Source organism: Hippocampus guttulatus, chromosome 20 (assembly GCF_054856545.1).
Source record: "Hippocampus guttulatus isolate MCC_2025c chromosome 20, RoL_Hgut_1.0, whole genome shotgun sequence".
Lineage (NCBI taxonomy): Eukaryota > Metazoa > Chordata > Actinopteri > Syngnathiformes > Syngnathidae > Hippocampus > Hippocampus guttulatus.
The window spans coordinates 8,573,121-8,598,574 of NC_141280.1; the positions used below are offsets into that span (position 1 = coordinate 8,573,121).

The 25,454-nt window shown below is 43.5% G+C and overlaps 2 protein-coding genes across 5 annotated transcripts; one reads left to right on the plus strand and one right to left on the minus strand.

Moving 5' to 3' along the window:
• Positions 1-128: 128 nt before the first annotated feature.
• LOC147187893 (putative transmembrane protein 244) lies at positions 129-14,644 on the minus strand. Of its 4 annotated transcripts, XM_086100804.1 has the most exons (8): positions 14,508-14,644; positions 10,687-10,804; positions 3,325-3,467; positions 1,799-1,884; positions 1,609-1,685; positions 1,149-1,274; positions 821-865; positions 129-706 (listed from the first exon to the last, which is right to left on the minus strand). In XM_086100804.1, the coding sequence occupies exons 3-8, from the start codon at positions 3,415-3,417 to the stop codon at positions 609-611; spliced, it is 525 nt and encodes a 174-aa protein (XP_085956930.1). In that variant the 5' UTR covers positions 3,418-3,467; positions 10,687-10,804; positions 14,508-14,644; the 3' UTR covers positions 129-608. The 4 variants fall into 4 exon arrangements, with proteins under 4 accessions (XP_085956930.1, XP_085956927.1, XP_085956929.1 ...); XM_086100801.1 differs by having other exon boundaries at positions 129-865; XM_086100803.1 differs by lacking the exon at positions 14,508-14,644 and adding an exon at positions 11,540-12,205 and having other exon boundaries at positions 129-865.
• On the plus strand, positions 7,891-17,418 carry LOC147187894 (transmembrane protein 200A-like). Its single transcript, XM_086100800.1, has 5 exons — positions 7,891-8,282; positions 14,072-14,210; positions 14,486-14,718; positions 14,790-14,944; positions 15,747-17,418. Exons 2-5 carry the CDS (start codon positions 14,080-14,082, stop codon positions 16,749-16,751), a joined length of 1,524 nt encoding a protein of 507 aa, XP_085956926.1. The 5' UTR covers positions 7,891-8,282; positions 14,072-14,079; the 3' UTR covers positions 16,752-17,418.
• The last annotated feature ends 8,036 nt before the right edge of the window (positions 17,419-25,454 follow it).

Below are 25,454 nucleotides of genomic sequence, written 5' to 3' on the forward strand. Positions count from 1 at the left end.
GTTGGACGGCGAGCCACGTGACCTACCCAGAAACGCTAAAGATGCGTGTCTACAAAAAAGGTGTGTTAAAACCTAAAAAAGTGAAAGAACAAAAAGTAATGAGGATTTGAATAAAAACGGAACACGAGTGACACTGTGTAATTTTATTCAATGGAGTATAAATTGATCTACACTGATGACGTAATTATGTTCAGACGGGTAAAATGAGGTTTCCTCATTAAAAATACATGAACCAACACACGAAAAATTCACGTTGAATTTTCCCTTCGAGGGATGAATAGATACAATAAAGTAAAATTAAAATACAACAACATATGGACTATTGTCACTGTTTGCAAGATACGCATTTGTCTGAACATAATTCAAATGAATCACAATATAGTATCCATCCATACATTTCCTGTCAGAATATGTGTATAGTATACCACCACCTAAAATGATTCAGTTTAAGAAACAATACAAAAATAGTATAGCTGTACAAATTTTTCTTTTCATTTACAAAAGTATTGGGTCGTTTGTACAAGAGGGTTTTTTTATTTGACATCTAATGTTGTGTATGCTTTACAAAAAAAAAAGTAGAAACACTGGCAAAGCATCTTGAGCCCTTGTCAGAAGTTCTGAAGCTCGGTTGGGGAGATGAAGTTGCTCCTGAAGAGTTTGTAGGCCAGGATCTGTCCTCCGAATATCATCATCACCAGGCCTGAGCCTAAACAAGGAAGCAAATGTGAATACTGAAAACTTGCAAAGTGTTTAATGTACTTAAAACCAACAAAGAGAAACATTGTACAGCCAAAATAGCGGAAGAAAATGGCCATCTCACCCAGTGCGATCCACCAGTGCTCGGTTGAGGGGAAATCTGACATCACTGGAGGAGGGGAAAAAAAGGGACTTTTAAAGAGTGCAATACCTTTCAAATATTCTCAGAAATGTGGATTATGTTCAGTATAGTTTTATGATCCGCATGGGATGATTTGAAAACATTTCTGTGAGTTGCCACAGTTTACAGAGCTTTTGGTTGTAATTGCAAATTGTAAATGCAATTTCATTAATGGTATGTATGGCTCATTATATCCTATTACATAACCTGACTAATCCCCCCTGTGTGTGTTTGTGTGTGTGTGCGTGTGTGTGTGCGCGCGCGCGTTCACCCGCAACAGTCATGGCCACATGCAGCAGCGTGACCGTGATGGCGTAGTCCCACACCCACTCCTCCACGATCCAGGCGAACACCAGCCCCCCCAGAACATACGTCACTTCTGTGGAGATGACACTGACTGTCGACACACAAGAGACAAGACTGACTTGAAGGCACAGTCTGGAAAGTCAATTTTCCAGGGAAGTGGGAACAACTCATGTGCATAAGGGAATGCCGCCATGTCACGAGCTGAGTTGTGAGCATTGAGGGACCCCCCACCCCCAAAAAAAAGCTGTTATTTTAGTCATTATATATATATTTTTTTAATTAATCGGCAGGTAAATGAGTTATCAGAATTTCACTCTAGTAAATATTGGAACTGAAATTGGCGTTGAAAAAAAGAAGAAAAAATCAATCAATCAATCCATTAGAAGTTGAGGTTTGAGTGTTCTACAACAAAAGAAACTACTCACCCAGGTATTTGGGGTTCTGCCATGACGGTTGTGTGGTGTAGTCAAAGGGTGCCAACAGACTGTTAATTTCATGAACCCTGCAGACAAGTAAGTCAGTTTTACAGGAAAAAAAACAAAAAAAGAAAACTGATTTGGCAACTTTGCAGTGAACCGACAATGTCTCCTAAACCATCCCCGTTTGTTTGTGCACCTGAGCAGGCCGATGCAGAGGCTGACCACCATGTAGTAGAGAGAGTAGAAGCACACCATGCACATCAGCAGGTTCTGCAGGACGACCTGAGGGAAAAAAAAGTGAAGGCGAAATATTGGCCACCGCTGTCAAGACATGGTCTCTCATCTCCGTAATGCGTCCTTTCTCACTTGCTGTACAGTGATGCAACGTGACAGTCAAAACCCATAATGTAGGAAAACGTCGCCTAATGTGCATTTTGTTATGTTCTCTGACTGTACACTAGGTGGCAGTGTTGCTATAAAAATCCTGTTGAGATGAAATAGTTAAGAAAATACAGTATTAGGCTACACTCCGGCCTTGTTATTTTGCCGACACCACATACTTAACCCGGTTATGGATGACTAAAGAGACGGATGAAAACCCACGTCCGTCCTTGCTTAGTTCATCCTTTTAAAAAAACTACTCGTCCGCCGTCCCAAAAATGGGCGTCCTGGACGGAGTGTCATCGAAAATTAAGGTGCTATTACTCTATTCTATGATGGATAACTGTGTTGCTGGCATAGAGGGATGAAACTTCCATCTAAATTTTCCATGGTTGTCAAGGTAACCTGCAGGTGGTGTATCGTATTGGCCCGAATATAAGACGGCCCTGATTATAAGACGACCCCCTCTTTTTCAAGACTCAAGTTTGAAAAAAGACTTTTTGAACACAAACTTCATTTTTATACAGAGAATAATTACAGTACATCTGAAACAAATGATTAGAACAATATATTTGAGAGAAAAAGCATGTTCTTTTTCCTCATTCAAATCTTAATATCTGAACATTTAAATATGTAAACTTAAGTGCAGTCACATTCGTAAATGAATGGCTTCTGATTTCTGAAATGTAAATTACATCATAACTTCTCCTCAGCTGCCGGTTAACCTGGCCGATCTTCGAGCCACTTTTCTCCAGATTGTCGCTACGTTTCTGCATTTTCTGTTATGTCTTCTAGTATTTTCTTCTCTTTTCTTTCTTACCACTATTTTTTATTTTTCTTCTTCGTGCTACCGCTATTTTTATTTTTATTCTTCGTGACAGGGGTTCACTTTGGCCTGGGGAGTCAAGTTCAGCATTCGTTTCAATGATATCTGGCGCCATCTAGCGTCGTGAATGGGGATAACGTCTAGACCCCAAATATAAGACGACCCCCACTTTTTCAGTCTTATTTCAATGCAAAAAACACAGTCTTATATTCGGGCCAATACGGTATTTTAGTGGAGACCAGGCCACCGGCGTGTGCGTGTTGGTCCGGAAGTGGCTCCACAGCTGAGCCAGCGCTAATTCACTTAGCGGCTTCTAAACACATCAGACAACCCCGCCGGCTTGTTTTCCATCTCCTGACTGGACTCCACTTCCCATTAATGGACATACATTTTAAATGAACTCCTCGCATAACTTCATTTTTACCAAATGGTGCCAGGAAGTCTTTGCTAGAGCTACTTGTGTCAATAAAGATCAATAATCCATAATGAAACATTTTTTTTTCCTTTTCTCTTACCCAGGTGTCACTGGGTGTGGCCTTGAGCGAGACGGCTCCATGGCGCTTGATGAGAGTGAATCCACAACATCGACAGCAGTAGTCCAACAACATGAATGGCCGTGGAGACAGCGCGACAGAGCACTATATGTGGTCATTTGTGCCTGCATCAGAGAGAGAGAGAGAGAGAGAGAGAAAAAGAGAGAGGGAGTGAGGGGGGGTGGATTATTCAAAATGGGATTACGACTAAGAAGTCTGAGGAAATTCCCAGGAGGGATCTCAAGAGAGAGATATTCAAGTCATTCTCTCATCTCCTTTTTCCTCAAGTACTTCAACAGCGTGTGGATTGCGATTACTGTGTGAACAAAGGTATTATTATCTCCTCCCAAACAATTTATCTGAAGCACATCGCTCCAATTTCAAAATGATTCAATTAAAAAAAATATATTATTACAGAAATTCCGTTAACCCACAATTCAATATTTTCGTACAAAATTTCCCCAGTCATTCTCAATGGCACACACACTACCATGTTATACTATATGACCAGTAGATAGCAGCAAAGACTTGATAACCAAACACAAGAGCGGCTACTTTTTGTCCTCACTAGTAAGACATGTATATAGTAGTATGAGATTTATGCACAATTTAGTTTTCAGCCAGTAAACAGTTATGCCGAACTAGTAACATGTGGCTCCCCTACTAGTATGCCAAAACCACTAGTAAGTGGGCAGACTGGACTAGGATATGGACCGGAAAAATTACGTTCTGTTTTGACTTTTGAAAGCACAAAAGTTACACGTAATGTCATTTTTCTCCCCACGCTGAAATTTGATCAATTTCCCGAAAGTCACCCAATTAGCAAAATCCCAACGGCAGGCTAACAAATAGCTTCGATAATCACGGTGTCACAGCCCTTTGAGCAAGGGCATGTTAAACACATCCATCCATATTCTACACCGTTTATCCTGAACAGGGGCGAGCGAGGTTGCTGGATTAGGGATAGAACCAGATGACTTCGGGCGGAAGGCGGACTAAACCCGTAACTGGTCGTCAGTCAGTCACAGGGCAGCATGTCAAACCTCATTAGCTTAATGCTAACATATACAGGGAACATAACAGCAAGCGAGTGAGCGAGAGAGGTGTGATAATCATATTCGATCAAGAAGCTGCAAAAAAAACAAAACAAAAAAAGCATCCGCAGCAGCATCATTTGGAGCAAATAGCGATGCTGGCTTCTGGAGCGTCATGGCGCCAGTGAGGTTATAATGCGGTTGCCACGGTAACACGCATCTGCGTAACCATGGAGTTCGGGGTCCAGAGGGCGCACAGTGTGAGCATCACAGTGGGCTACAAGGAGTTATCCTTCGCCCACCGGGCTGTGGCGGTGTGACATTTCGTTCCGCCACATTATGTGGCATCAACAGTTAAACAGTTTGAACATGATTATGAATTATTCAATCAGGTGTGTTTTGCGACTCGGCCACCTGATGGCAGTATAATTCATAAGACATTTCACAACTTCTGTGTGAATCACTCATTCAAATGCAGCAATAATAGATATCTAAAATATGTAGTCATTTTGTTTAGAGGATCAAGAATATATGCCTGAGTAATGGTTGTCTTTTTTTTGTATTTGTATACATTTGCAATCAGTTTCGATTTCAATTATGTCTTTGAAATTTTTGTGATGTGTTGATACGCTTAAGCAAAGTAGTCCCCCCCTCCGCAAAAAAAAAAAATACACAGTATATTTGAGTCTTTTTTTACTGCATTGTTTTAACTTTGTCACTGAAAATGTCATTTTAAAAGTTGCCCTCCAAGATAAAAAGAGAGTGAAAGAGCATCCTTTGAAAATCAATTAATCCCACCAGGGATGAGATGACTAAACCACACGTCAATGGTGCCCGCGCGCATGTGTGTGTGCGCGTGTGTGTGTGAAAGAGAGTGTGACATTATTATGTGACATTAATTCAAGTCAACATATGCAAAACTACAGGCGGGGTGGGAGGGATGGCAGACGATGAGCAGTTGAGCACACAGAGGAAATCACATATGAATTAAACAGGTTACTGTGTGATAGGCAAAGGTAAGTACCGGTAATTGTCCTCTTTTATGCCAATTTGGCAGGAAATCTGTGTGAATGAGGCTCTTTAATGCGCCACCTCCATCTCACGCAACCCCCTCGCCCGTCAATCATTCCATTCAGTCGGACATTCATTTTTTAAAAAATGGCATAATCCTCACACATTTGTGCTGGCACGCTAGTTCCTCTTGCATAACAATCTGTGCTCGATTAGAATTTGCTTTTAGTCAGCACGGGAGGACGACTGTAAGCGTTTTGAAGCTCGTAACCCTGAGCGGCAAAAGCTTTTGCTTTCCTCTGATGCTGACAAATTAAGGTCATGCAATTGACGTACTAAATTGGGCTGGATGTTGTTCCATCCGTCCTCTAGGTGGCAGTATGCATTGCAAATTAACCGCATTAAATTCAACTGCCATGCCGGAAAATGAAAACGCAAAATTTAGATTTATTTATTTTTGGTGGTATTTAGTGTAAAAAGTTTGCGAATAACTGCTTGTCGTAAAATGAGGTACATACATACGCTACCGATAATCGGGCCAAATTAGAGCCCAACTCCTCACTTACAATCTAAGTTGATTAATGGATGGCTATGAATTACTATCCTGAGTGGTGTTGGCAGTACAGTATTAGAATAATTTGTGGTCAACACCGAGTCGTACTGAGCCACTGACTGTGCGATTGTTACGTACGACGGAAGATGCAGCAGCTATGTCTCGCAAATTATTCATCATAATAAAAACCACGAGGCCAAGATTTTGCAACTGCAATGGTTAACCTTGATTTTTTTTCTATTCTTTATGTATATTCTTCAGCTGTCTGGATGCCCTGCGGAACTGTGCTGCCTCTCACAGGTCAGTCTTGGTACTACAACAGACACCATTACGTATGCTGTGCGCCGTGTTGGTCACCTTGTGTAGGGATCACTTATATTTTAAAAATGCTAAGTATTTGGACAGAATTATTTTTTTCAGATCGATACTGAATATATTCTCTTGAGAACTCACTGATACTGATACCAAGTACCGTTACCAACAGTACTTATGATACATAACATTTAAATAAACAATCTTTTATTAATTAACCAATGTGTCAAACGGCTGCAGTGTAGCACCAAAAAAAAAGAAGAGTGGCTCAACATCAGATTTATTTAGTTTTTGGGCATCAAGTATTGGTGACCGATATCGGTATTCTCCACCAGCCCTCGATACCTTGAAATAAGGCCAGTATCGGCCCGATACCCAAACTTGGTATCGGTACTCGCCCATCTCTAGCTACGATGTTAAAACTATGTAAGTGTGAACATAAACATCACGGCTGCACAACCGCTATGACGAGCCATTGTGTGTGGTCCCCTGGGGTATTTTTAGCAGTTAGACGTGTGTGTCAGTGTATGTGCGATGTTACACCGAGGTCAGGGTTGTCCTGTCGAGGAGGACATCCAGGCGAAAAAAACACTACTCGCACTAATACAAACAGTATTTGGACCTCACTCGTGTAAACACAGGAAATGAGCTGCATGCCAACATCTGTAACAATTTTGCTTGGAGGAGAAAAAAAATGACAACATCCGAAAGCCAACCTGAAAGAAAATTGAGAAACAAGAGCACTTTGGAACAAGTCAGCAGGGAGAAGCATGAATCTGCCAACACATTAAAAATGAGACGGGATTATTTTACGATAAAAATAATCCACAGTATGTGACAAAATTTTGGATTCATTTATTTTGTGTATTCAAAAAAAGAATTGTGTGTGTGTGTGTGTGTGTGTGTGTGTGTGTGTGTGTGCGTGTGACTTTTTACAAGTAAGTTTGATGTCTGCTTAATTATTGTGAATAATAAAAATATGACTCAAATGTATTTTACTTACACATCGATTCCAATAATTGGTTCAACTAGTTAAATTCTGGACAAAGTTTATGACGTTATACATGAAAATGAATTATTTTACCATTAGAAATGATTTTGAATGTTGTTAGTTTTAAGTGGCGCAGGAGGCATCTCACAGTGATTTTTAATTCTAAATAAAACGATCGGCAATAATAAACTTGGTGCTTCTGCCTGTTCCCTTTTCGATGAACGGTTAATTTCTTCGAAATCATGTTTTGTATTTTTTTTCCCCCTGTACATGTATAGAACCCAAATAAGCCATTCATTCATGGAAAAGTACCATTGCACATTTGACAGCAGTCACGTGGTCCTACGGCCGTATGCAGTAAAAGACATACTGGAAAGAAAATCGTGTTAAATTGCAGATGGGAAGCCTCGTTAGCTCCATCTTATTTCGCCAGGACGCGGCATTTAAGGACCAATTTACCTCCGTACGACCCCCAGGCCAGCCCCTCCTCCGCCATTTGACGCGCGCGCACTCGCCTCGCGCGCAGAAACGCTTTGGAAGCACTGGAAGACGAACGAGGAGGACGTGGAAATCAAGTCGCCTCAGAGGACTGGATTTCACCCCCCCCCCCCCCCCGCTTCGCCCCCAAAGAAAACGTTTTTTTTTTTTTCAATTCGTGACGCATCGTCTGACCGGTTCGGCGTGGACATTTTGGAGCGGGTGGACGTCTTGTTTTTTTACGCAGGGCACTGGCGGAGGCGGACGTGACTTTTGCGGCTTTTAAAGGTTCTCGGTGCGGACCTGGCGTGGATTTTGTGCAGGGGACACCCCGCGTGACTTTAGGGAGTTGGGACGCGGAAAGAAAAGAGGAAGAAAAGCAAGAGAAGAGTCTTTTGTTTGGGAGCGCGTGCAAAATGTAAAAAAAGTGCAGCGTTGGGAGAGGAGGGAAGAAAAGAAACAAAGTAAGACTTGACTTCGCATGCATGCTGACTCAAGCGTGGTGCAGCGTTCACAGGGCAGGATGGATTTTTTAATGGGAGACTGTCCGTCTTACTAAAAGGTAAGGTACTAAAAAAAGCGTCACCTAACACCAAGTGGTGCATCACCAAGAATTCGTAATTTGTCGGATTAATTAAGTAGTTTCTTTCCCCCCAAATTATGAAAACGTTTTTCATTCAATTGCCTTGTTAACTTATCCCCTGATTTATTCATAGTAGAGATATTTTGCTTTGACGTGACTTGGCAGTGAACTCAACTCGCTACATAACCAAGCAAGCAACTATCAAACTAAACGCAAAACAAAAGTGTCATTTGTCCATTTAAAATAAACACAACTTTGCCTTTTGCTATCTTATTGCTAACACACAAATCCCATAGATGGCCTCACGGATGGCATCGGTGCTGTGGTGTTATAAACAGATATTTAAACGCAAGCAACAGATGTTTGAACACAAACAATGGAGCAACACATGTAGACAGATAAGAGACAACACTCACAGACACATTCTTGATCCTCTGCAAAACAACTCACACTAATTCCAACTCCATGCAGGGGTTGTTCTTATCTGCAAATTTGGTTTTGAGGCCATCTACTGCCCCCAGGTGGCAAAGGGAGGTGCAACACAAGGAGCAGCACAAAGCCCATTGAAGTCGAGCAACAGATGTGGCAAGAGGTGTTTCATTCTTTACATTCCATTTAATTACATTATTACTTTATATTTTTAGAAAGTAGAACATTATAGTATTGTTTTTTTAGAGGCTGAAAGAGATGATTAACTATGATTAAATTTTTGCATATAAAATGTAAAAAATAAATGTTTTCAAAACAATTTCTTTTCACATTTTACAGACACATTTGAGCTTTTTAAAAACACAATTTTTACGTCGCGCACGTGGCCCCGTCTGTCCTGTCTAAAAATCAATTGTGGCCCTTGAGCACAATAGTTTTGCCCGCCGGCTTCAGCTTCATTTACACTGCGATGAAACAACGGGCAAGCGTACAGTGCACAGTACATCTCCTCGTAAGCGTGCATATTTAATACACTTTTCTTCAATATTGGATGAAAGACTAAAAGCCTATTAATTATTTCTCAACACTTGTCGGCAATATTTACTCATCCCGTTTGGAAAGGAGTCACTTTATGAGGCCCACCGGAGGCAAAGTGTTGAAAAATCATGTTCGGTTTTGATTGACAGGTCTTCATTGAACATGTGTTGAAGAACTCAACCAAACCTGTTCCAAATATAGCAGAGCCTCCAAGGTCCAACGCACACAACTCAGAAACAGGAAACAAAATGATGTCAACCCGGGGTCACGTTTTTGCCCTCACAAACTGCCTGAGAAAAGAGGACAGGCTATGTTTGAATCTGCACGGTAACAGGCTTGACTCGGTCACTGCCTGCTGTTTGCAAAGCGGAGTTCCCTATATTGGCAGCTGTTGTAGAGCTTTCTGCCTGATGATTCAAGAACCGCAGAATATTGTGTTCCGAGACAATATAAGATACCAAAACAAAGAGTTGCAAAAAATAAAAATAAATTAAAAAATATGGATATTTCCATTCTATCGTAAAAAGCAGTCGAACGTGGAATTGAGGGTGGATTTCAAAAAAGTACAGTAATAGCCAAAAATAAAAATGTGACGATATCCCAAAAACATGAAACGGAAGAGCACCAAAACTGCTAAATATTTCTCAGATGTCAGCAAATCCTATGAGATTTCAACTCAGTGCCCTTTTACAGGGTTAAGTCAGAAAGGTTTTTTTTGTGTGTGTGTGTGATGCCACTACAGAAGCATATGGCAACCACAGAACTGGCAGTTAAAAAAATGGCCCCCAAATCACTCAATTTGGTATTCAACCAAAACATTCCAGTCATAGAGTTATATACCTGTATATAAAAAAAAAACCTTCAACACAATGATCATCATCTTGGATTTAGCTTTCTTTAGCAATGCCTACACAGAAGCTATTTCCCCTGTATTTTTCTTAACTTTCTTTTTATACTTTTATTATCAAATTGTGAAAATACTGTATTAATGAATAGATTGCTCTTTCTTTATGGTGAATAAACAATGGTTTCAAGATTAGCTAACTCACTTTCCATTATTTCCAATGGTAAAAGTCATTTAAAAATGACAACAATTTCAGGAATCACAGAACAAATTGTGACTGTCACTCAACCTTGTGTGCATGTGTGTGTGTGTGTCAAGATGTGTGTGGGTGACTGAAGACGGAATGAGTAATCTCTGCTGGAAGCAAGGCACACACAAACTAACACAAAAAAACAAAAACAACACACACTGGGTTGGCTTGATTGTGCATGTGATGATTCACCCGATGGAAAAAGACACTGAGTCAAAATGTAAAGATGTCAGACGTGTGCATGCATTAACAACAGGGGGCATTAATTAATTAAAAGGGAAAAAAAGTGATTCAGAGACGAGAGCTGGAAGAAGGTGACTCACCTCAGAGTGGGAGATGGGAAGTGGAAGATGTAGAGGAAGAACTCGGTGTCTCCCAAATCATTTGCCTCGGGAGCCTTCGTGCTCATTGTCGCTTTTGGGGACACATGATTGAGAAGGGCTGCAATGTAAACAGGTAGACAGTAAAATTGGGAAAGATTTGCTCGAAGGTTGGCTATTTTATTTACAAGATGACAAAAATCTGTACGAAAAATGTCCATTTAGCAAGGTACTGTTAGCTAGCTGGCGATTTTGTCAACAAGTGGAAAAACTCATAGCAAGAAAATTAATTAGCTGGCAAGCAAGTTGGGCTATTTCAATAATTAAAGGGGGAAAATGTTTGACATGACATTTAGAAAGTTGATTGTATATTTTGTTGACTTTAGTGAAAAATGTAGTTATGTGGGTAGCTAGCTTAACAAGTGGAAAACAAAAATCGATGCAAAAATGAATTAGCTGGCCAACAAGTTGGCGATTCCATGAACAAAGCTGACAAAAAAGTCAAGAGCAAAAAAAATATTCAGTCAGCAAGCTAATTATATATTTTGTGGGAGGGAAAATTTTAGAAATGTATTATGTTAAGATAGCTAGGCGGCCATTTTGTAGAGAATAGGGGTGTGGAAATCAGTGGAACAAACTAATTAGTGAGCTCATTAGCAAGTTGTTATTTTTCATTTACAAAATCTTTCCAATATAACATATTCAACATTTATTTTCCCCCAATGTGTGTGTTTTTAAAAAATGAATGTTTAATCCATTTCAATAACTTAGCAACAGTCCTCATTGTTGCCGGTGTGAAAATAAAGATGCCGCATCCCCTCATCCTTCACACAGTCTCTTCGTGCTAATGGCATACCTGTATTCACAGCTGGCAGTTGCCACGGAAACGAGTCACCGAGCAGCAGCAGCCGCGGCACGTAACGTTCCGAGGTGCCACGTGACGTCAGTCAACGTGTCCAAAGGACGTGAAATAATGTTTTGCTAAACAGAGTGAAGTCATTTGCAGAGGAAAGCACTTAAGGCCATCATTACACGGTCATTATTCATTGAGGGCTCACTGTACAAAAGAGCTTATTATGCAATGTCTCGCCGCTATGATGTCACGCTACTTACGTGCTTGATGAAAATACTATGAATATTTCAGATCCCCCACAAATACTAGCTGCGGATAAATATATAATAAATATGTACCGTCACACCCCTCCATCGATCTACAGTCACACTGACACGTTTGCCTGGCTCCCAAATTGCCGCTCGACGATAAATTCCAAAAGATGAATTACCATTGACCCTTTTATAGTTGGTCACAAAACGGCAAGCACGGTGAAAAGTAATCTTTCAATCACACGTTTGCGATGCTTTTCTTGCGCTACGAGCTTCCACTCAACACAAACTGTGGCGCTCGCTCAGGTCGTCTCAAGTCGCTCTCCGGCATAATTGCCATACGAACGAACGTCCTGCAAGCAAGATTAACTGTACTCTCCCATCTTGAACATTCTCCTCCGCCACGCTTCTCACTGAAGAAAGGAAATCTCCCCCCACCCCAACCCGCCCCCTCCCACTTGCTTGCTCTTGAAAGCTTTCTGTTTGACGCGCACTTGGAGAGCAGAACACGGCATCGTAAGAGAGGCGGCAGTGAAAAGAGGCCGCTCGCGTCGCTTCTCGTGTGATTCACCATCTGCGATTAAAAAGCGCTCGTGTGCTTGCCGAGTGGTGACAACAGGAAGAGTGACACGGTGAAGGGGGAGGGTTTATATAAAAAAAAAAAAGAAAAAAGAAAAAGAAAAGCCGACTTGACAGCTAAGCATCTGGAATGAGGCTACGGGTTGGCATGGCTGTTTTAGAGTGCTTCGTTGTTGACCATGAGTCCGTGCACTTAACAGGGGGAAAAAAAAGAGAGACAGACCTGGCATTATTTTCACCACCACCCTTCTTCTAAATTGGAAAATAGTGTCTACTAAAATATTGCTTGCCACTTTTTTTCCATGCCACCTGAATTTGTTGTTGAAAATACATGAACAACAGAGGTGAAATGTGTATACAGTTTATGTCATAACATTATGAGTTGACTCCACATTTTATATGATTTTTGACAGTCATAACGGCACTCTGAGGGAAATTAACAACCATTTACCCCGCAATAAAGATGAGTTTCACATGTAGCCGTCTCATTCCTCCAATCTGAAATCTAATGGTTTACATTACATTAAGGAGACAGACTAAAAATAGCTCATAGAGAGAATATCATTGGGGGAAAAAAATACCTTCTCGTAAAGCGAAAACTTGCACGTGAGCCAAAATGGCTACCCAGTCACTGTAATCTCCTTTCCGCTTCAAAGGCACAATGCTAATGTTTATGCCGTCCCAGATTAAACACGCATTTAAATCCAAATGAAGGCTCCTTAAAATAGACGCGCTGTGTGTTTTAAGATCGGCGTGGCTATTCATGGACATGAGGCCAGCTGGTGATGACTCATGGGAATGTTGCATTGAGACCGCGCTCGATATGTAAACATCAACAGCGTTGATCTTGCTCTGCTTGTGGAAATGGGACAATAATTCTCATGAACAGCCTTAGGATAGGGTTTTCGGTTTGATACTGTACGTGTACCTGCAACACAGGGACATGCAGAAGCCAAGGCTAACGGGGCGGTGGTCCCGGGCATCCATCTCAAGCGGAGGGAACAGTCTTTGAAAAAGCCCCATCCGCCCCAACTCTATTGACAAATAATTTATAGGGAGCAACAAAACCAGCTCTTCACCTCAGCCAGCTTGTGTGCTTCTGTGTGATAGACGTGTAAACATTAGCTAGCTAATTTAGTAAAAAAGCAGCACAAAAAATATCTGTGCTGATTTCATTAGTTGCTTATTTCACTAGAAAAAGTTTAAAAATAATAATGATAATGAAATAAGTGCAACAAAAGTGTTTAGCTCGGTGGCTAGTTGGCCGATGGGTTTACAAGAGTGAAAAAAAAGCCAAAAAAGAAATCCTCATAAAACCCATTACATTTACAAGCTAATCGTGAGTTAAAACAACCCACAAACAAAGGTATAGTATTAAACTAGCTACCCGTTTGGCTGTTTCATTAACATAAAAATATATAAAGAATAAAGTATCCAAGAAGCGTATTAAGTTTCATTAACAAAGTGTTCATTCAAAAGTGAAACAATTCTTTCAATTAGTTGGTTAGTTTGTTAAAACACCAAGAACAAAATTCTACAAAAAAAAATTAAAAAAATACAAACACACTCATAGCTAGCTAGTTGTCCATTGTTTTTCTCACTAGCTAATAGAAACATGCTGACTGGATGACTCCCCTTTTCAACATACATGTTTTATGTAGTCATCTCACCAAATCTTTGCTTTTGCTTTTTGTTGTCCGTGTAGGTTAAAGTATGACTGCGGCCGCGGGCGTGCTAACGGGTTTGGCCAAGCTAAAGCGCCAGGATTCGGCCTATTCTCAGCAGCGGCCTGCACCGGCTACATCTACGGGCCTGGCCAATGCTGCCCAAGAAGGGGCTCCAAGGTTCGATTTTTGTGACAATTTTGCAAATACAGACCATAACATTTGATTATCCAGCTTTGGCATTTCACATTATATGTTAGCATGGGGATAGTGGATTTAGAATTTAAATGCTTAAGTTAATCGCTTTTTTTTTCCCTTTTATGCGTCAGGTTTACCATAAACTTACACAGCAGCTTAAAACAAGCACACTTTTGCGTCTTATTTGGAAAGCCGTGTGAGCGAGCATCTGCTTTTTATTTTAATTACTTCAATCTACTTTTATATTATTCCCATAGAAAACGAAAGCGGCGCACTGACGTGGTGGTGGTGCGCGGACGGTTGCGCCTCTACTCAGCCTCGGGGTTTTTCCTCCTCCTCGGCCTGCTCATCCTAGTTGTCGGGATCGCCATGGCCACGTTGGGCTACTGGCCACAATCCTCAAGCCAAAGCCCGCCTGTTGGTGGAGGATCCAAGGCGGCGGTGGAGGAGAGTGCCTTGAAGAACTCCAGTCTAAGTCAAAACGTAGAAGGTAATATGAATATCATATTTGAGTTCACAAAGTCAGATTTGTTTGAAACAGACCTGTTTCCCCGCATGCAGGTCGGCCCACGAGGGCCGCTCTGACACGGTTCCTGGAACAGCATCGGCACTCTGAGAGGATGAAGATGTTTGGGCCCTTCACCATGGGCATCGGGATTTTCATTTTCATCTGCGCCAATGCCATTCTTCATGAGAACAGAGACAGGGAAACGAAGGTAGTTACGTTTATTGTCCCAAAACAATGTGTGCTACAAAAATCTTAAGTTAGTGAGTCAGCTGGATATTTCGTGAACAAAAGTGAAAAGAATCATTGTGGAAAATGTATGAAGTTAGCCGTTGAGTTGGCTATTTTTGTCCACGAACATGAAATAAAAAGTGCAACAAATGGTTGAGGTTTGCTAACTGATTGGCTATTTCGTTAACAAGAGTGAGGAACAAAAAAAAATATATACTTTATATATATTAAATTTGTTATTTCATGAACAAAAGCCATTCCGGTGTCTTTTTTTGTCCACAAAAAACCCCCCAAAAATTAATGAAGCTAGCTAATTGGCTATTTTAACTCATTCACTCCCAAAGACGTTTTTAAACGTCTTTTCAGATTTGGTCTAGAATTGGCTGGTACTGAATGAGTTTTAAGTGTGTGTGTGTGTGGGGGGGGGGGGGCTAACAACCTTAGCCATAGCTAGTTGGCTATTTCATTAAGAAAAGTACAACAACTGTAATAAAATTCCCTAAACTATTTTAGAGTACAGTTTTTGTTATTTTATAGTATGTCGTATTTAATTGTGTGGTAGTGGGCCAAAAATTACACAAATAGTGTAAAAAACATTCTACGAGTGCGCTGAATTGCCTTAGCGGTGAGGACAGAGCGCGTACTAGCACCTATCAAAGATATTAAATAAATACCCAAACAGCTTTCCACATAACATAAAAAAAAAATGAAATGGTTCATTATTTGAATGGTGGGCAGCGTCGAAAAATGAAAGGTTGAAGACTACTTCTGGTATGTTGTAGATCATCCACATGCGAGACATGTACTCCACTGTCATCGACATCCACCGCCTCCGCCAAAAGGAGCAGAAGCATCACGCCCAACACAACTATGCAAGAGATGACCTACGAGGCCACGGCGACGACACCAACCCCCTCGCCGCCTTCTCCTCTTGGGCCGGCGGGACGTTCCCCGAGGAGGAGGCGCTGCTCGGGGACGAGGAGGCTCGCAGGCGATGGGAGCAGGCCAGGTTGGAGTGCAGCTTCGCGGGTCTGTTGGCGCCGCTCTACAAGGACCGGATGTTGCCCGAGGGAGCCGACGGCGAGAGGTTAGGCCACCACGCGCGCTCCATCGTGTCGTCTTCCATCTCGGCGTTCACGCTACCTGTCATCAAACTCAACAACTGCGTCATCGACGAGCCGGAGGCCATCACGGAGGAGGAGAGGGGGGGACCCGGAAGGGATGACGAGAGGCCGCAAACGTCGGGCACCGTGGTGTCCCTAGCGGTTCCGGTGGCGTGTGTCGCCAAGGCCTCCAAAGCGCCGCGCTTGCACCGGAGTAATTCCGCCTCCTCCTCCTCGTCCGGGTCCTCTTCCTCCTTGGCGCCGTCGTCTACCTCAGGCTGTTGGCTTTCCCCCGTTGCGGCGCGGCCCGACTTTGGCTCCAACTCCTCTCTGCACATGCTCAGCAGTCACTCCAAATCTCTGGACCTGGAACGCCAAACCAGCATGCTCAGCGTGCATCAGGAACAGCGCAAGCACCCCAGCTGGCCTCGCTTGGACCGTAGCAACAGTAGCCGCTGCGTTAAGGGCTACACTCGGCTCGAGGACCGAGGGGACGAGCAACAGGGTGGCGGTGCGGAGACAAGGGCGGTGGCGCTTCCGCCGCCGGCCTCCGTTGTCAGGCGGGACTACAGCAAGAGAGAGAAGTTGCTCATGATATCACAGTCGCACAACAATCTGAGCTTCGAGCATGAAGACTTGAGTGGCGGGTCGATGAAGCGAGGCAGCTCAGAAACACGCTTCTAAGAGCCAGGATTTATTCGATCGTCCCTCTCAGGCAGGTCCCTCCGAAGACCCACATGGATAGCTAAGTGTTGCTTACACAGCCTGATGTGGGTTACTTGAATAACTCATTCAGTACCAGCCGATTCTTGACCAAGTCTGAAAAGACGTTTAAAAACGTCTTTGGGAGAGAATGAGTTAACGAGACGGCACGAAGTGGGCATTAAGTCTCAAATACTACGTTGTCCATCCAAAGCTGGCTTTTTCTCGGCACACTGCGCTGTGTATGAGCTATCAATTGGCGATTGTGGCGTTGAAGTTCACACGCAAATTTTCCAGCTTCCGAGCACCTGGATTTATTCACTTGTCCCTCAGGGGCGGAGCTGCGCGATCAGTCTCCGGCCAGTCTAACCAGCAAAGAAAAAGGCATTATCTCAACCAAATGTTGCTTTTTACTGACTGATTGTGTCAGACGTGGGAAGCCAACAACAAAAGAAGTAAGGTTGTTAAAAAAAAAAACACTCCCTCCTCTGATACGAACGATACAGATAGTTATACCAGTACGGATACCTAACACCGATAACACGAGATATACTTTTCCATTTTTTTGCTCTTGACCAGACAACCTGGAATCATTTCTTGTGTATTCTGTGTAACTTTTGTGATTCACTAATAAAAGGTACAAAGCACACTCAAACCTGGTATCATCAAAGATTAAATGTTTCCTTGCAAAGCGCCGCGCTGTGGCACGGCGGGTAAAGAGAAGTAAGCGATGAAGCGATAAATAAACTATTCATGATAACAAGCAGCGGGCAATAAACAACATCTTTTTTGAAAAAAGGGATGAACTACTACCAGACGTAATCACCCCCCGCCAAAAAAAAAAGTTTTGTCTGGAAGGCACATATGGGAAAAAAATGTCTACCCTCCTGAGATGAGTTCTGAACAGAAGTAATAAAGTTTGGAAACAAGGTTGGATAAAAGGCTTTGAAAGCAGCATTTGCTGGAGTAAAAAAAAAAAAAAAATAGGTGGCCAACTGTTATTTCAGCAAGGTCACGTTGGAATTTTCTTCCTCCCTCGCACAAAAGGCAAACTTTATTCCACGCCTCATTCGAGGCCCGACATTTTTGAGCAGGAAGATTCGTGGATTATTTATCGCCAAATGTCAAAGGCAATGAGGGCGGTGCAGTTTTGGTTCGCAACAAAATCTTGGTGGGGCGGTGCTGGGGAACAATAGTTTTGTTATTTTTATGTCTTTTTGTCATGACGATGGTGTCCTGTACGGCTGTGTTCCGAATCATTCCCCAAAAGGATTTATTTGGATACAGTGGACTATGTAATTCAAGTATCAGTCAAATGAATTAAACAAAAAAATAAATTAAAAAAAATCTTGGAAGGCACAGCGTTCGTTACGTCACTGCATTGGCAACAGATGCTGCTTGGTCTGCAGTGGCGCAATAAATCAGGCGCTATTCACTTGCAATGAGAACCAGATGTGAGTAGAACAAAATGGCAATGTACCACACGGGGCCCTGTATCGTGGACCGGAAGTGATTCTGAACACAGCCTACGTCTTCCTTACAAAAAGTCGGAAAAGAAAGAGCAAAGAAAAAAAACCACACGTTCTACTTTCCAATAAACAGTCCTCCATTAAAGCCGTACTTGCCTGGATGTTCCTCTCAGTACTTCTACACCGTAAGTCTAAATGAGACACCATTAAGAGTCGTAAAAGGCTTCGAAGCTCAGAGCTATTTCTAACTTCCTCAAACGTGCTTCTGAAAATTCAACATGCACAGCAAAGCATTAAAAAAAGAAAACGTGACGTCAAGCGCAGCGCTGTCGTCGATGTAACCGTGGGAACGGGTAATCACCGCGACTCTCTTTAGAAGGAGGAACGTACAGTACCAATGCGCAAATTGATGGCGGTTTAAGTGTTCGAAAAAAAAAAGAAAAAAAGAACCGGCTGGGTACTCGGGAGTCATGGCTGCCAAGCGCGACATTGTTAACACAGATGGGCTGCGTGATAATGAAGAGAACACAATGTGAAAAGAAAGAAAGATAACAATGGAATAACTTTTGAACGCAAATGGTGGCAAGCAATGCTGGGGACCGTTCGTGCCTTCGCACCTCCTCAAACATCAGCACAGAAGTGACGGACGTTCGGTTCGTGTTGGTAAAGTTAGTGGATGGGGGCAGACTTGAGAACAGATGAAAGGGCCACGTCAATAGCAAATCAATGACTTTGAAGAGCGTAGGTGCGGGTCCCCAGAGAGACCACAGGTGATTTCTTTCTTTCATCTCACCTGATAATAACAGCAAGGTGACGTGCGGGGCAGTCTGCTGACGTGCAGCTCGGCTAATTAAACGGGGCAATTGCTTCAGCGCGTCAGCAGAGGTTGCGGTGAACCGCCGTTTCAATCGCCGCTGTGAAGAGGGGAAAGCAAATCGCTATTTGTGACTAAATAGCCGCTCGGTAATGACATCGCGACGGGATTTGAGATGAGCCGAGTGCTCTTATGTACTCAGAGTGAAATGATTATGTAGAGATTCTGACTTGGAGGGAAGAAATTTAGGTGCTTTTCCTCCACGTCGAAAAGAGCCAGATGAGGTGGCTCGGGCAATAACTAGGATGCCTCCTGGACGCCTCCCTGGTGAGGTGTTGCGGGCATGTCCCACTGGCAGGACAACCCAAGACACGCTGGAGAGACTATGTCACCAAGCTGGCCTGGGAACGCCTCGGATTCCCCGGGAAGAAGTGGCTGGGGAGAGGGAAGTCTGGGCTTCCTTGCTAAAGCTGCTGTCCCCACGACCCAACTGATAAGCGGTAGAAAATGGATGGATGGAAGAAATTTAGGATTTTAGGATAGGCCTACCCACTCGTCACTGCCCACCGATCCTGTTCTATCTTCCTATCCTATTGTCCTGTCCCACACCCACCCTGCTAATTCTACCTGTCCTGTCCTTACCTATCTTATTGACCCCCATCCTAACCTACCATCCTACCGCTGCCTGTTCTGTCCTACCCGACCTTCCGACCCTTACCTGTCCAAGCCCAGCCTGTCCTGTTCTAAACTACCCTCTAAACATGACCCGCCTTATCCCACTGACCTAGCCTACCTTCCTACTCCACCTGTCCTATCCTAATATACCATATTACCAACAGTTGTCTTACCCTAAATGTCTTAACAGAACTTTATAGTCATACCTGTCCAGTTCTAACATATGTTCCTACCCCTACCAGTCCAACATCCCAACCCTAGAACCGATAAATGTTTGGACTTGGAAAAGTAAATGCTCATCCGTGGTTAAAAAGTGGCCGTTTGCCTTTTGAATGACCTGGCGATGCTACAATTCAGTCCCAAATTGAGAGTTACTTGAAGCGTCAATGTACTACCGATCATTTAATGATGACCAGGAACGGCCACATGGGCGTCTTGTAATTGATTCGAACGTGGCCGTTGTGTGTGAAACACTCCTGCCATTTCTTGTCCCTTCGTGCTGACTCGAGACCAATTAAGACGCTAGCCTGGAAGACCCTCAAGGCGACAGTTCTGTCGCACACATACACACACACACGTGTGTGTGTGTGTGTCGTGTGTATGTGCCAAGTTGGTTGTCATGGCAGCCAGAGGAGTCTGTTTTGGACCCCCTGCCCAAGTCAAAAGGTTGATGTCACTCACATTGCACAACGCGGACACGTCAGAAAAGGTCAACAGCCTGTGATGCGCTTGTTTTTGTTTTGTTTTTTCTCTCCAAGCAACTGGGGGATAAAACAAAGGTTGTTGTATAAATATATTATTGAATGTCTAAATATAGATATGATGCCGGAGGAGATGCTTGCTTTACTTTGCTCGTCTTAGGGGCTCATATCGTGTGAGACGAAAGAGGTTTTTTGATAATGTGATAACACGCCGCATGGGCGCAGCGACACGAGTGTTATTCAAATCAGCTCGAATTATCTCCATCGCTCGGGTTTGTCCCTCGGCTTGTGCGTGTATCGTTTTTCATATAACAACACGCGGATTTTAGATGGTGTGATTCTGCCAATTTTATATGAAATTATGAATCTTTTTTTAATGGGATTGATTTTAAACCACCAATGTGCAAAACTAACTAACTAAACAAATACAAAACCAATTCAACGGATCAAATACACTTTCACAAGTGAACAAATTGCTCCAATTCTTTAAATTGTGACGAATATGATCAAGGGAAATGTGCTGGCACACGCCCATTTTTATACGCGACTGGAGGGGAGCTTCAAAACTTGCGCAAAAGTGAAAGTGGTTCCTCGAATAGAGCGCCTCCGTGGGGGCTCCGTGATGTTCGCTCCTTGACGCTCGCTTTAAGATAACCGAGATCCTCCGTGAGATCAGCTTGCATGTGGTGGTGGAAGCGTCGAGGAACTAGTAAAGTTGCAATTAACCGCCATGAGATCCCCCCCCCCCCCCATGTGTCTGTCTGTATGAAAGTCTTTCCCTCTGTACTTACTGTGGCTGCAGGCTTCATCTGCCCACTCAACCAATCAAGCCGAGGCCTCCCACATCTCTCACAACAAGCCAATTAAATCAGCGCTGCTGCAAGGATCGACCTCGAGGCCCATCGTGTCCGATTTTTCTTTGTCTCCACAGAATCATCGATACGGTTGGATGGGCGCACTTCAAACCGTCAGTTCCTCTCATTGCAATCTTCGTGCCAAGTTGCAACGTTGCCTCTTCCGCTGGTCAAAATGATGCATATTTGATCCGAAGTGGCATGAATTATACACGCGGGCGTGCAATTTAACTGCGATGGATGGTGTGACCAACCAAAAAGAAAAAAAAGAAAAAAGAAAAACAAGTTGCTTGAAATCGTCCTTTCCTCAGATCCTAGTGTCCTAATTTAGCGACAGGAAAAGGTTACACGCGTGGAAACTGAGCACAATAATTGCGTCAGATGAAATGCCCTCCGACAAGTTCAATCAAAAGTGACGTGGATTATCTTTGCAAAGGCAAAAGTTTGGATCGAGCCACGGCATTTCATGAGAAAGTTGATATGACACCAAGTAAATAAAACCTGACCTTCTTTGTTTTCTTCTTCTTATGTTAGCGATAATTGTGCTACTGGTAAAGTAATTTATCAAATTACCGTATTTTCCGCACTATAAGGGGCTTGGGAGTATAAGGTGCACCTTCAATGAATGGCCGATTTCGAAATGTTTTCAACTATAGGGCGCACCGCAGTATAAGGCGCATAGAAGCTACAATGGTGGTTATGCATCCACTAGATGGAGCTACGCTAAAGGAAATACAATACAATACAATACAATACAATACGGTTTGATTCCTAGAGAGCTTTACAGAACATTTAAAATACATAATAATAAAGACATCGGAGAAATCAGAATACAGTGATCCCGGGGTCCATTTATCGCTGCTTCAGTGCATCACGGATTTTTTCAAGCATATTCATAAAAAAATAAAAATATATATTTTTAAAAGTACTATACTGTACTCCATGTATACTCCATGTATATGGAGTACAGTACTGTATATGTTGCTCTATGTGACTCGCTGTTGTTTTGCAGCTTCTCGCGGACCACTTGCGAACTTTTTGCGGACTTAATATAGATGTACTGTATATATATATATTTTTTTTTGGGGGGGGGGGGGATTTTTGTTTATCGCGGGTGGTTTTGGTCCCCATTAACCACGATAAACGAGGGATTACTGTATTGATCCTATCAATAGCAATACCTTACAAAGCAAAAGAATGGCCGGAGAAAGTAGACTGGCAATGAGCCGTAACGTTTCAGGACAACTGAAATGGTGTCTTTGCAGGTTTTCAGCAATCACCTTCCAACATGCGTCATGTATTCCGAACCAAATCTCTGAATTCACACCTTACAGAATCTGCAGGCGTGGCGTCTGGCCATCTTATGCTTCCTTGCGCTTTCTTCTCTCCTCCGCTGCCTGGAAGGTTTGACTTCAAAGCAGCTTGATCCCCCCACCCCAGGTTAAGCAGTCAGCGTCTCGCTGCATTACTCTCTCCTCTGCGAAACCTCTCCCAATCGCGTCATGAATGGGAGGATTACAAACACCGCCACCCGGTTTAAACTCGAATGTACTGTCTTCTTTCAGTCCATGCCTGGCACGTGTTGTCCGCACTTGCAGTGACATTTTTGCTCGAGCTCAAATTTTGATCGATTTCAATTTTAGGCTGTTTGAAAGCAATTTAAGCATGATGGATTTCAGTATCAATGTCACTCTTACGTCCGCTGCCTAAATATTTCGAATCAAGATACGGCCAAATTGTATTTCCAAAATGTTCATTTCGCAGGCGAATGTCTTCACCGCAGTTATTAATCCAAAGCAGGGGTGCCCAAATCCGGCCCTCGAGAGCCCCCATCCAGTTTATTTTAGATGTCGCCCTATTCCAACACACCCGATTCAAATGATCGGCTCCATAAAAGAGGCTGGATTGTGGCTTTCGAAGGAACGGACTTGGGCAACTCCGATCAAAAGTGATGACCGCAGCAAACTCTGTGGGTCTAACTGTAATAAAGGCTGCGGGGGCTTCCCAGTGAATTAGAAACCACAGCTGGCCGGCTGTTCACCGTGGCAACAGATTAGCAGTTGTAAAAGTTTCTTTCTGTGTCTATATCCAGCTCTCTTACTTTTAATTTAATCTGAAGGAGCGCCATTTCCATCCTCTCGCTGATACTCCTGTCAATCAAGCTCTATTAGAGCTCGGACAGAACAGACATGAGAGGATTAATTATTCCTGTCACTTGTCGTCTCCGCCACCCGCCTCCTCACCGCTAAATTACATTAACGAGAGGTATCTATCGTGGCAACGTTTTTTTTTTCCTGTTGGGTTTTCTCTTCACTCGATGACTAGTCCGCTCCCTCGGTGTGTCTCACGCGTCCACCCACCATGTTTCCTCACCCCGCTGTCGAGTCTCCCAGCGGCGCTAATCTCCATCCTTCTGTCGCGCTAACAATAACTTCTTTCACGCAGCGATCCCGCAAGAATTGCAACATCGAAGTCGTAACGGAAGATACGGTACACCTCCTGCCTTATTCTTAATAGTATCCTCAAAAGCGCCACGTTGACTTTGTCAACTTCACACACCCGTCCCAGAATTTCAGACTAATCTGATACTGCTTTCGAAGACAAAAAAAAAACTGCCGGGTCGACTTTGTCCGACTGACATGCAGCAAAATTTTTGCAAACTTCGCACCTTGGGCCTGATATTATTGAAGTTGCTTATACAGAGGTGTCACCTCACCTCTGTTACAGGTCTGCCACTAACTCCGAAGATTCCACACGGTGCCCCAGAACAGTGAAAATCATGCAAAGTAGAAAAATTCATTTCCACCCCGAAGTCCATCAAGGAATTTCTGACAAAAAAAAAATATATATATACAGGTATATATATCCATCCATCCATCCATTTTCCGAACCGCTCGATCCTCACTAGGGTCGCGGAGGGTGCTGGAGCCTATCCCAGCCACCTCCGGGCAGTAGGCGGGGGACACCCTGAATCAGTTGCCAGCCAATCGCAGGGCACACAGAGACGAACAACCATCCACGCCCACACTCACACCTAGAGACAATTTAGAGCGTCCAATCAGCCTGACATGCATGTTTTTGGAATGTGGGAGGAAACCGGAGCACCCGGAGAAAACCCACGCAGGCCCGGGGAGAACATGCAAACTCCACACAGGGAGGCCGGAGCTGGAATCGAACCCGGTACCTCTGCACTGTGAAGCCGACGTGCTAACCACTGGGCTACCGGGCCGCCCAGGTGTGTGTGTGTGTGTGTGTGTGTGTGTGTGTATATATATATATGTCCTATAAGTCCTATCAATGGCTAGAGAGGGCTGGCCTGAAGGACAGCACAGAGGCACTCATCCTGGCTGCTCAGGAGCAGGCCCTGAGCACCAGCGCCATTGAGGCCCAGATATACCACACCAGACAAGACCCAAGGTGTAGGTTGTGCAAAGAGGCACCTGAGACGATCCAACACATAACCGCAGGGTGTAAGATGCTGGCAGGGAAAGCCTACATGGAACGCCATAACCAGGTGGCTGGCATAGTCTACCGAAACATCTGTGCGGAGTATGGACTGGAAACCCCAAGGTCAAAATGGGAAACACCTCCGAAGGTGGTGGAGAATGACAGAGCGAAGATCCTGTGGGACTTCCAGATCCAGACTGACAAGATGGTAATGGCGAACCAACCAGATATCGTGATCATAGAAAAAGGGCAGAGGAAAGCCGTTGTAGTGGATGTCGCGGTCCCAAGTGATGGGAACATCAGAAAGAAGGAGCACGAGAAACTCGAGAAATACCAAGGGCTCAGAGAGGAGCTGGAGAGAGCCTGGAAGGTAAAGGTGACAGTCGTGCCTGTGGTGGTCGGAGCACTCGGGGCAGTGACCCCCAAACTAGATGAGTGGTTGCAACAGATCCCGGGAACAACATCGGACATCTCAGTCCAGAAATGTGCAGTGCTGGGAACAGCAAGGATACTGCGCAGAACCCTCAAGCTTCCTGGCCTCTGGTAGAGGACCCGAGCTGAATGAGGGACGGACACCACCCGAGGGGGGGTGAGACGAGGAATTTTATATACAGTATATATACTGTATATAGTCTATATATATACACATATTAGTGATGTCAGTTTAACGCGTTATTATCGGCATTAATTTAAATCTATTTTAACGGGATACATTTTTTTACCGC

Coding starts and splice junctions, on each gene's coding strand:
- LOC147187893 (XM_086100801.1), bottom strand. CDS start 3,417: ATGTTGTTGGACTACTGCTGTCGATGTTGTGGATTCACTCTCATCAAG. Junction 1,885..3,324: donor CCACACCCAGTGACACCTGG/GTAAGAGAAAAG, acceptor TTTTTCCCTCAG/GTCGTCCTGCAGAACCTGCT. Junction 1,275..1,608: donor GCAGAACCCCAAATACCTGG/GTGAGTAGTTTC, acceptor GTGTGTCGACAG/TCAGTGTCATCTCCACAGAA.
- LOC147187894 (XM_086100800.1), top strand. CDS start 14,080: ATGACTGCGGCCGCGGGCGTGCTAACGGGTTTGGCCAAGCTAAAGCGC. Junction 14,211..14,485: donor GCCCAAGAAGGGGCTCCAAG/GTTCGATTTTTG, acceptor TTATTCCCATAG/AAAACGAAAGCGGCGCACTG. Junction 14,945..15,746: donor ACAGAGACAGGGAAACGAAG/GTAGTTACGTTT, acceptor GGTATGTTGTAG/ATCATCCACATGCGAGACAT.